Below are 12,215 nucleotides of genomic sequence, written 5' to 3'. Positions count from 1 at the left end.
AGGAGTCCAAAATCCAAAACAGATCTTAGGTCGCTGGCCTGAAAGGATAAAGATTTATTTAACACACAAAAACTACATTTCTAAACTTTAAAACTATAACTTTTTAACATAAATATGAACTAGATATATAGCATTACCTGTGATAATGTTAGTGTGAATGCTGTAAGCTGAATTTGGCCACTGAAGATGCTGGTACTGATAGCTGAAGATGCTGAAGCTAATAGCCAGCTAGAATATTAGCAAAATGGCAAATTAGCCTAAAAAAACGTAAAACTCAAAAAAGCCTAAATTAGTCTAAACAGCTAGTATGTAGCTGAAAAATTAACTAAACTCCAAAATTACCAAAAAAACTGAAAATAAATTTGATAAAACAGCTAGTATGTAAAAATTTGTCTTACTCCAAAACAACATAAAAAACTTTTAAAAAGCCAAAATTAGCCAAAACAGCTAGCATGTAGCTGAAATATTAGCTAAACTCCAAAACGGCCTAAAAAATCTTAGTAAATGCCAAAATAGTCAAAAAATCTAGCAGAATACTAATTTTAAAAACTTAAAAACTATATTTTTTTATACAATTTTGAATAATAAAAATGCAGGAATATTATTCCAGAATAAATCAACTTAAAACTTTACTCTCCATAAAAATATTTTTTGTCAAAATTATACAAGTTAAAAATAAGCACAAGATAACATCGGACCATTTATAACACTAAAATAAAATGATCTGGATTGCCTGATATATTTACTCAAAGGGCCGGATTCGGCCCTCGGGCCTTTACTTTGACACTTGTGATTTAAAGGGATTTAAATGAAGGAGTTCTAAAGAAAATGCATTGTATAAAACTATGAAAGCATGCTGCACTTTTAGGAGAAGTGATCAGTAAAATCTCGTTCCATTCATCACACTGCAAGGACTCCAAACAAGAAGTAATCACAGTTTGACGGGTATGAGCCGTAGTCACAGCTGCCCTTACAGGAAGATGCAGGTCCTACACGCTTGATACTCGTATTTTGTGTGGGCCACACAAAATATCAAGTGTGGTGCAGAGGTAGAGCGGCCAGAGGATGGCAGGTTCTCGCCTTACTAGCCCATGTGTGGAAGTGTCCTTGAGCAAGACAGTGAAGCCCACATTGTCCCTGGTGGTTACAGGTCGGAGCCAGTGTTTGGCAGTGCATTTTAGACTCTGTTGAAGGGAAAGATTTTCTAACTTCTAGCCCGTTTTTATATTAGATTCCTGTCCTGATGTCATAGCTTTCACTCCGTATGTTCGCTCCCGTCTCATTTTTCATGTTTGACTTTCTGCAGAAGCGGGAGGTAAGAAGCTGCGCAGCACCATCCAGAGGAGCACAGAGACGGGGCTGGCGGTGGAGATGAGGAGCAGGATGACTCGGCAGGCCAGCCGGGAGTCCACCGATGGAAGCATGAACAGTTACAGCTCAGAGGGAAAGTAAGGAGACGAGATCTGGATTTAAAACCGATGCCAAAGCTTGAAGAATTGATGCCACTGAGCTGCAACCTGGACCTCAGTAACCAAACCCTTTTTCTGCTTCAGCCTCATCTTCCCAGGCGTGAGGCTGTCCTCTGACGCTCAGTTCAGTGACTTCCTGGACGGCCTTGGCCCCGCCCAGCTGGTTGGACGCCAGACACTAGCTACTCCACCTATGGGTACGAAATTCACTATTTCAAGAGTTTTACTAAATGAATGTATGTGTTACAAGGGTTACCTTTCATTTAAAGCATTGGCATGTTTTTTTAAATATATTATTTATTAATTTCCAGGAGACATCCAGATTGGTATGGTAGAGAAGAAAGGAGCCCTGGAGGTGGAGATCATTAGAGCGCGTAGTCTTGTGGGAAAACCAGGTTCCAAGGCACTGCCAGGTATGTCAGCTCAGGAAGACCTTTAAAGCCCCACTCCGATTATTTTTTTATCTTTTGTAAAAGCATTCCCTGTGGTCCTTTTATGATTAAATGATTATGCCAAAATAAAAAAAAGAACCATGTCATTTTGAAGGATACCAATTCCACAGAGCAGCAATAGCTAACTTGAAAAGTGTGATCACTAAATATGCTAATTAGGATTTGCTGAAAATGCTAAAGCTATTTGTATAATTCTAAAGTTACTAAAGAACTTAAAGTTGCAGAAAGTGCACAAAGAATTTGAAGAATTTCTTGAAAAAAAATTGCAAACATTTTTTAAAATGTGTAAAAGGTATAGACTCAGAATTAGCCCAAAACCTCAGTAGATGTCGAAATTAACCAGAAAAGCTAGCATGATGCTAAAATATTAGCTTAACACAGTATTGGCCCAAAAAAACTTAGTATATACTAAATTAGCCAAAAAACTAACATGTTACTAAAATATTGACTTAACTCAAGACTAGTGAAAAAAATCTTAGTTAATGCCAAAATAGCCAAAAAAGCTAAGATGTTGCTAAAATATTAGCCTAACTAAAAAATTAACCCCCCAAAAAAAGTATCCAAAAATGTTATGTTACCAAAATACTAGCTAAATTAAAAATTATCCTTAAAATCCTCAGTAGCATTAATGTCCATAACATGCTGAACGTTTTGATACCAAACTTGCATAATTTGCAGAAAGTGCAAAATATTTGAAAAATTATGTGAATAAAAATGTCAAAATTTGCATTAAAGTTCAATAAATTCATACATTTTCAGTAATTGAGTAAAATTTTAATAATTGCATAAATTAAAGTAAAAGCATGAATGTCCTGAAAATTCAGAATGTTTTTAATTGCAAAAATTGCATAAATTTGAAACATTTCTATTCATTTTCAATAGAATAGAACCGAATAGGGAAAGGAGCCTGAGAATCACCATATTGATACATACTCACACAATAATCAAGAGAAACAGGATCACTATAGTGTGAATGCTCTCAAAGTGTTCACAGAAATTCACCTCTGAGTTTTAGGCCCATTGGCATTAAGCAGTCCCGCTTCCCCATTCCTGACAGGTTTACACTCTGTCCCGCTAGCTTACAACTCCTCACACTCCCAACCTAACTTTAGCTACAAAAATGTCAAAATTGGAGCTATTCTGCTGTACAGTTTTGATCCAGATTCCAGCTCAAACCAGGACAATCATGGATCTATCTGTCTATGTGGATGCATCAGAGAGGAGCTTGTGCCCTCCTCAATGCTTTTTTTGTCTCAGAAATGCAGTTTTAAACTTAATTTTCTGTATATACGTACGTCCTCCAAAATAATATGTTAAACATTTTCATCGGAGTGGGTCTTTGATGACTGTGTTCCCTCTGTGAGAACATTGAGAAAGGAAAGATTAATTCTAATTCCCCTGTCTGCTCATTTTTAGCACCATATGTAAAGGTCTACCTTTTGGAAAATGGGGTCTGCATAGCCAAAAAGAAAACGAAAGTAGCAAGAAAAACCTTGGATCCTCTTTACCAGCAACAACTGCCCTTTGAGGAAAGTCCAGGAGGGAAAGTTTTGCAGGTAAGAAAATGTTAAACACGAAAAGAAGCATCAAATAAGATGAGTTTCTTATTCTAACACACTTTCTCTTCTTCTGTGGTCTCAGGTGATCGTATGGGGGGACTATGGGCGTATGGACCATAAATCCTTCATGGGAGCAGTTCAGATACTGTTAGACGAGCTGGACCTGTCCAACATGGTGATTGGCTGGTACAAGCTCTTCCCTCCCTCCTCACTGGTGGACCCAACTCTAGCCCCACTGACAAGAAGAGCTTCCCAATCTTCACTGGACAGCTTCTCTCGGTCATAGCAGCGTGTGGACTGACAGCATTGTTGTAGCAGCCAGTGTCGCAGTCACAGGTCACGACCCCCGGTTAAACTGCATGCTTGATGTTGTGTCTTCTGAGCCTGTTTCTCGGGGTGCAAACGTGATCCTGTGTTTTGAGCAAAAACGGCGCGCACTTTGTGCACGTGGCAAAATGCGTCGCAAGCGCATGGCGGCAGGGAATGCCAGGCGTTGTTGCTACTTGGAGGAAGCTGGAATGAACTCCTTAGCACGAGGAATCCATCCGTTCCAGGCCTTCTTCCAATTCGAAGCCATGGGGGTCCACACTGGGAACCACTAAACGGGTTTCACAAAGACCCTTTTTGAATGAAAAAATCAACATGTCGCTTTGATTTTTTTTTTTCATTTGTATTGTTTATTTATTTTTCTTTGAATGTCAATCTGTCTGTGTCTAAAGGGGATGGCCGTTTTTCTAACGCTTGGTCACGCCACGCCAACAGACCTCGCTGCGGTGTTGAGCCCCGCCCGTTTGCGTGGGGCGCTTTCAACACTCCTTCAAAAACACTCCGGCATCTTCTGCCTCGATGTGTGGATCAACCTGCGCTGATAAATCACCTTAATCAGGGACAATACTGAAGTGACAGCCGTCAACCCTCCAGAGATTATTCAGCAACAATCCAGACCCCAGAAGAAAATGTACAATCCTTTATTTGTTAATATAATGTATGAAAATAAAATAAGAACTATTTTTTCTTTTTAGTTTTTTTGCATGGGCACAAATTTAGCAAATTAAAAAAAAATATTTTCTTGAGGCTGCATATTGCAAAAAAGAAAAGAAAAAATGAAACAGATCAGCCACTTTCAAGAATTTATATTATTTTTAAAGAAAAGATTTCTCTAGTGCATGGTTTTCAAGGGGAGTGAATGCAATATTGTGATAAAAAAATAAAAAAAACATTGTTTATCCTTCTTTAGACCATCGGTGAGTCTGTGTTTTACAGACGTGCAGATAAGAAAAACTTAAGAGAATCTTTTCAGAAAAAGAAGTTTATGTGGCAGAAAAGAATAAAGGACATAAATGTAAATGATTTATTTCATTGTCAAAACTCCAACCTTAAATCGATAAACATCATGTGCAAATTGTACGTTTCTCTTCTTCTTCTTCCTCGTCCCAGGGTACTTCTCATGGTAGTATTCATCCATCGGTCCCTGATATCGCCCAGATTTGAGGACTTTCGGTCACTTTACAGTTCAGGATTGCTTTGTTATGTATTTTTATTTTGAATTTGACTTATTTTAACAAGCATGTTGAAAGGTATTTTCTGCAACATGTCTTGGGCACACCTTACAGTAACTCAGCATGTTTTGATAAAGAAGATATTTGGAATTTTTGCAGTTTCTTGTACAGTGCATGTCAACTTTATTACTTTTCCCCTCACATTACACCAAGCAGCAAAGTGGGTCTTCCTCGGCCATTTATGGAGGTTCAAAAGAAAAAAAACAAGAAAAGGAAAACAACATTCCACCCCGCCCCTCTCCCCCTCCCTCCCAAAGTCATATTTTCTTTCAGGTTTTGGGGGGAAAAAAAGGGAATAATATTTTCTATACCTAAAGGATGTTGGCTACACAGTTGTAACTGCAAGTTTATTTTATTTCAGTATTGTTGATGAACATGCAAAAACAATTTGTACTGGTACACCTAATCATGCAGCAACAAACATGCAAGAGTTGTGTGTTGCTGTGGTTCAATTTTATAGGCAGTCTGGATGAGCAGAATAAACGTTCAAACGACGCAGGAGATTGCCACAGAAAACCTTTTTCCTTGTTTTAACGGAAATGAAATTAATTTACTATATTTTTGTTAGTTTTATTTAAAAGCCAAGACCAGTTTATTTTTTATTTGTGATTAAAAACACTTCTCATGTTTGAGAAGGATGAATCTTATAATTGCAGTATGTCTGAATGAAACTGAACCGAGGCATTATTCCATTTCCACACGAGAACGATGCATTTCAATATGGAATACAAGGAAACTTTATCATCCAGAGGACCGTTTATATTTGAATTCCTATTGTACATAACTATAGATGTCAGAATTTGAATAAACCAACAAGCAGAAGCAGATTTCTAGACTCTTCTGGAAGTGGAAAAATGCCTCCTGATGACAAAGACATATGTTATTTATCCCTTTGAATGCCTTTTCATTTTCTCTTTTTGGTGCAATGTGTTAATGCCAAGGCTATGTCTTGGTTAAGTATGGTTGAGTACAGAGATTTATGTAAGTTATTTTTCAAATTAAGAATAAAAAAATTGATATTACATTGATGCTGAGCTTCCAGTTGTGATCAAATCTGCACACACAAAACAGTTGTGTATACAAGAATAAAGAGGTACAGACTCCACAAAGGTTTTCCTTTTCAGAGACTATTAGCAGAGGTGGGGACTCGAGTCACATGACTTGGACTCGAGTCAGACTTGAGTCATGAATTTGACAACTTTAGACTCAACTTGGACTTTCAAAGCTCTGACATGTGACGACTCTGACTTTAATATCTAGAACTTGTGACTTGACTAGGACTTCAGACCTCTGGCTTGGAAAGACTTGCTAAAAAAGCAAGTTCCTGTTTGCCAGTGTTTTTACAGTTAAGAGGTTGTCAATAAAAAATGGTTTGCAGTTTGCAGAACATGCAGATAAAAAGATTACTGACAGAGTCTCAACAACAACCAACTTTATCTGAGTCTTGAAGCAGCAAAATCAAGTAAGTTCTGTGTGAAAGCTGACGTTAGCTTAGCGGCTGACCGCTAGCTGCAGTTAAAAGAATCTGTAGTTGATCATTAAATTGGTTTGAAAATCTGACTCTGAAAGAGTCGGTGCCTCATCACCCACAAACTGAATTTACCTAAAATGCTTCCAAATACAGTTCCTAAAAGCAGACATGGTCTGTGGAATTAATATAACTCTGTTTTTGAAATGACTTGAAAGTACTTGAAACATTAATAGTAGGACTATTGACTCAACTTTGGACTTGTTGGTTTTGACTTGACTCGACTTGAGACTTGTTGGTCTTAACTTATGACTTGACCTGAGACTTGTTGGTCTTAACTTGTGACTGGACTTGACATTGGTGGCCTTGACTTATGACGGGACTTAAGACTTGGTGGTCTTGACTTATGACTGGACTTGAGACTTGTTGATCTTAACTTGTGACTCAACTTGTGACATGTTGGTCTTGACTTGTGACTCGACTTTAAGACGTGCTAGTCTAGAGTTATGACTCAACTTGAGACTTGTTGATCTTGACTTGTGACTGGACTTGAGACTTGTTGGTCTTAACTTGTGACTGGACTTGACATTGGTGGCCTTGACTTATGACTGGACTTGGGACTTGGTGGTCTTGACTTATGACGGGACTTAAGACTTGGTGGTCTTGACTTATGACTGGACTTGAGACTTGTTGATCTTAACTTGTGACTCAACTTGTGACATGATGGTCTTGACTTGTGACTCGACTTTAAGACGTGCTAGTCTAGAGTTGTGACTCAACTTGAGACTTGTTGATCTTGACTTGTGACTGGACTTGAGATTGGTGGTCTTGACTTGTGACTGGACTTGAGATCGGTGGTCTTGACTTATGACTGGACTTGAGACTTGTTGGTCTTAACTTGTGACTTGTTGGTCTTGACTTGTGACTGGACTGGATATTGGTAGTCTTGACTTACGACTGGACTTGGGACTTGTTGATCTTGACTCGTGACTCAACTTGGGACTTGTTGGTCTTTACTTGTGACTAAACTTAAGACTTGTTGGTCTTGACTTTTGACCCAACTTGAGACTTGTTGGTCTTGACTTGGGACTTGACTTGGGACTTGTTGGTCTTGACTTGCGACTCAACTTGAGACTTGTTGGTCTTGACTTGTGACTGGACTTAGGACTTGACTCAGAGGACAAGGATTGAGGCTTACTTGAGACTTGCAAAACAATGACTAGGTCCACCTCTGCTGTAAAGTTTTCTTTAATGACTGGAGTTCAAACTTTAAATGTTCTTTTGACAAATAAGCTCTTCTTTGCTCAAACACTACAGTAGCTCTTAAAGCATTTGTTCATTTCTAAATTACATTTTTGCCAAAACTATTTTAGACTTTAGGAACAAAAGTACAGCTTGATGAAATAAACTTTTCTGTCTAATATTTTGATCAGATTTTCAGTTATCTGTATTTAAGAGGACAAAGGTATTGTTGAGCCAGACCTTGATTCATGACAAGCATTTAAACAATACAGCTACAAAAAACAAAAACAAAACAATAAAAGAACTGTAGACTAGTACAGAATTAGAAAAAAATATGTATGTTAGAGACATTTTTATATTTCAAATAATTTAAATAAAAATAAAGAAATAAGATTTGGACCTGTGGAACTCCACACGACAAAGCAGACATTGTGTTATTGATTCCAACTTGAAGGATCTATGAAAACCATGGGAGAACTGAGCCAGAAAACCAATTTTTATTACAAAGCTATCAAGTATAATAATGTCACGAGTAAAGAAATTGAGAAAGAAGGCTGAATGTGCAACACCAAGACAGATTCTCTAGCTATCACTGAAAAATCCTAACGTCTGGTAAATGTCGAAAGCATGAAGGCGGAACAAGACAAAAATCTGTTGCTTTGGTCGTCTAAAGAAGCATTCTCTTTTGCTTTCCCTATTGGAGCGGAACAGTCTTTCATGGGTGTGTTGCAAAGTATTAATAAATCATTTAAACTCTTAGATTCATGAATAACTTTTTTTAGTGAACACAAAAGCAATAGGTTGCGATATGCATACGGATTTTTTTTTCCCCTTTATGATTGAAGTAAAAGGTAGTTTGTCCTCTCTGGGTGGGTGGAGTGCTCCAGGTGGAGGAGTTAAATATCTTATAGTCTTGTTCACCACTGAAGAAATATCAGAGCGTGAGATCAACAGGCAGATTGGGGCGGCATCGACTCTTATGGGGTTGCTGTACCAGCCTGTTGTGGTGAAGAGAGAGCTTACCGGTCATCTTCGTTCCGGTACTCACCTATGGTCATGAGCTCTGGGTCGTGACCAAAAGAACGAGATCCTGACTACAAGCGTCCGAAATGAGCTTCCTCTGTGATTGTGCCCTCCCTAAGAGATAGGGCGAGAAGGTCGGTCACCTGGAGAGAGCTTGGATTGAGCCAGTTGAGGTGGCTCGGACATCTGATCCGGATTCCTCCTGGGCGCCACCTTCGGGGAGGTATTCTGGGCATGTCCCACCTGGGCGGAGGTCCCTGGGGAAGACCCAAAGACTACAGCCCAATCCGAATTCTTCTCTTCTACCTTCTCCTTCATTTAGCCCTTCATACGGAGAGTCATGAAAAAAATTGTCTTATACTTCGGAAGCCTTCGTCAATCTGCAGTCCTCTAGCATTAGCGCTGAGCTTCCAGCGCATGAATATACATAACAACAGCGGTTTTATAACTTAAAAATGGTCACGCTACAACAAAAAGTCATTACTTACATTTAAATTTAAACATCTGTGGTTCAGAGCGCATCCACGTGGAGAAAAACGCTTCTCAGGACTTTATATCCCTCTTTTGGTGGGTCAGATTTAAAAAATATATTTTCTGGACACACTTGCACTTAGACTTAAACTCCCCCTTCAAATGGAGGAGAAGGGAGAAGGGAAGAATTTGGATTGAGGCTACATCTATCGACTGATCCGGGAACGACTTGGGATCCCCCCAGAGGATCTGGAGGAAGTGGTCGGGGAGAGAGAAGTCTGCGTTCCTGCGTGGCCTGTCAGGCCCCCAAACGTGATTGGCGCAAAAAATTTGCATAGCCTCGCCCCTCTTTCCCTGTGCGGCGAATTTGCTGCTCATCGCCTGTCAAAATATGTTGTCCTGAGCCTGATGCCACGGCTGTGTGGGAGGAGCCAGTAGCTATTTTTTTTTTCTTTGGAGCAATGTCTGTGTTGATCTAATTATAATGTATGGAAGATACGGATGATGTTGAGAAATCAGGTTTATGTATTGTGGAGAGTTGTACAAAAACATGGGTAGTCACGTCTCCATGTTTGGGTTTATGTGATCATTCAAAGATTTTCCGGGTACCGGGAAGGCCAAGATCAATGCCAGGGCCTGTGTCTGTATGACAGCTGATTCACAGTGTTTCTGTGTCTCTGTGACTGTTTCGCATTAACCCCAGAGGGTAAATAAAATAAATAAATAAAATGAGGGGACCTTCTTTAATCATTGTCTGTTTCGGCCCTGAGCCGTTGTTGTCTGTCTTTCTGTTGTCTGTAAAGTCAGAGCTGATCTTTCCCCTTCGGGTAGTGTGCCATGTGCTTCCTGGACGGGGTGTCAGTCTGATGCCAATGACAGCATGGTGATGGAGCAGAGGATGGATCAGCTTCAAGAGAAGCTTCAGGGCTGGTTTGGAACCAGGTCCCCTCTGCCAAATACCAGGGGTTAACTTTTCATTTGAGCTTCTGTTCGATTTTGTGTGCCTGTTGCCCTTTAGGGCAAGTCCCTGTTTGACTGTGTTGTGCTTTGTCTCAGTTCCTCTTGTTTTTTAGGGTTCTGTGTCTGATCCAGTAAGATTGGTGGCCTGTTTTTGTTCTGGGCTGGATGTATGGATCTTGGTACAACAGAGAGAAGGTCTTGACCTTCCCGCAGCCCAACATGCTCATTGTCGACCTGCTCTTGGGTGGTTCCATAAAACGTTGAAGTTTGGGTCCCTTCATTTTGTGTCCCATTTCAGGCTGACTGGAAATGGACCCTGTCATGGATGGTGTTTGATGCCCAGCTGTCCCGAGTAAATTTTTACACCCCCTTTAGATCTGTGGTTGTCCTGCTGCCTTTTCTCTGGGGGTGGGGGGCCTGGAAGGGGAAGAGTTGCAAGGTCCTTCGACCTGGGTGGAATGTTTTCGGGGTCTTTGGGCCGGGGTAAGTGACTGACATCTTGTTCTGTGCCCACAGAACGTAAAAACGTTGAATTGGGTTGAGCATTCAGCGCGTGCTCAGCGGAAGGGGGTGTTGCACTGAGCGGTCCGTCACATGGAGCACAAGGATTTGTGATCATTTCAGTAGGGCTGGGTATTGGTTATAACTTCCAGAAACGATTCGATTTGAATCAGAGCCTGAATCGATTTGATTCCAATTTTTTTTTTCGATTCTTCAATTCAATTTTAAGTTTATACATTTATACACGTTTGTTTAAAAATACATAAAAAACGACTATGCAAATTGAATATATCTATATTAATCCGATCCAGTTCACATACTGTAAATGTATCAGTGAAATAATGAGATTGTTAATATCATCCAGTGTTACATGGATTCTCTAAAGGAGAAGTTCTAACTAAAATGTTCAGATCATTAACATTGTAAACATTGTTCTGCTTCTCCTGGAGGACGTTTCAGTTTGGACACTAGGTGGTGATCGCGCTATAGAATTACACCTTATTGAAGAAAAAGACAACAGTATGAGGGAAAAAAATGAAGTTTTAGACCACAAATAGTTACTTAAAAAATTATTCCTTAAAAGAGTTTAGAAAAGGAATGGCTGTAAGTAAATAAAGATGTTCATTTAGTCAGCAATGTATTTGTTTTTGGTCAACCGAATGTTAGCATTATCCGTCCTATGGGAAATTCTAATGAACGTTAGCATCAAGCTAGCGGGCTTTAGCTTTCTGTGCTAATTCGATTTATATCTTTTGTGAATCAATTATTGATCTATTAAGCTTGAATCGGTTCAAATCGATAAATCGATTTTTTTCAACCCAGCCCTATATTTCAGTATTATGTATAACTGTTTAGTTGTATCAAATCTTTTCTGTTAGTAGAAAAACAGACAGTTTGATGTAAGGGGCAAAAAAAAAAACATATTTGGCCTTAAAATACCTTTAATTCATTGTGTTGAAAAAAAATCAGGTTTGTGACTTTGAAACTGTGAATCGAATCAAATCTTGGCTTTACTGAATTGTTACATCCCTAATATTTAGCATTTATTATATAACTCTGCTTAAGCGACATGTGTCTAAGTCATGTTGTTATTATGTCATGTTGTTACTCTGAAACAGATTACAAACCACACATAACCTCATGATGTCTTCTTAACATTTTCTCATTCTCTTCCTCAAAATAATGCTGTAATGAATGAAACCTTAAACATTATGACCACTCAGAGCAAAAGGTTTTCAGCTGTGATCAAAAGTTTCATCATTCCATTCAGGTTAAAGTGGGAAGTTTTCGGTCCATTTATTTGTGTTTGTTCTGCTTGTGGTCAAAAATAGGGATGACTGTGAATGACTTATGACTGAGGTTGGAGGGGTGGGAGGGGGTTCCTGTTTTTCTCGTATTTATTGAGACAGCACAACACATGCTCTCAAACAAGCACAGATTTCTAAGCAGAAATCTCGCCGTCGTCGGTACAGTCTCCAGAACCTCAATGATTCAGGATGCTTCTGGCAATG

At 39.2% G+C, this 12,215-nt stretch overlaps 1 protein-coding gene across 23 annotated transcripts in view; it reads left to right on the top strand.

The window, feature by feature from the left end:
• The window catches only part of rims2a (regulating synaptic membrane exocytosis 2a), a 206,111-nt gene extending 200,043 nt beyond the window's left edge, over positions 1–6,068 (top strand). For all 23 annotated transcript variants that reach the window (XM_036216125.1, XM_036216124.1, XM_036216117.1 and 20 more), the window contains 5 exons: positions 1,307–1,448; positions 1,554–1,666; positions 1,781–1,882; positions 3,338–3,477; positions 3,563–6,068. In XM_036216125.1, the coding sequence (XP_036072018.1) occupies positions 1,307–1,448; positions 1,554–1,666; positions 1,781–1,882; positions 3,338–3,477; positions 3,563–3,766 (701 nt within the window). In that variant the 3' untranslated portion in view covers positions 3,767–6,068. The remainder of the gene's footprint in view (positions 1–1,306; positions 1,449–1,553; positions 1,667–1,780; positions 1,883–3,337; positions 3,478–3,562) is intronic.
• The last annotated feature ends 6,147 nt before the right edge of the window (positions 6,069–12,215 follow it).

This window comes from Oryzias melastigma, linkage group LG16, assembly GCF_002922805.2.
Source record: "Oryzias melastigma strain HK-1 linkage group LG16, ASM292280v2, whole genome shotgun sequence".
In the NCBI taxonomy this organism is placed as follows: Eukaryota; Metazoa; Chordata; class Actinopteri; order Beloniformes; family Adrianichthyidae; genus Oryzias; species Oryzias melastigma.
This window is presented reverse-complemented; position numbering and strand designations above follow the sequence as displayed.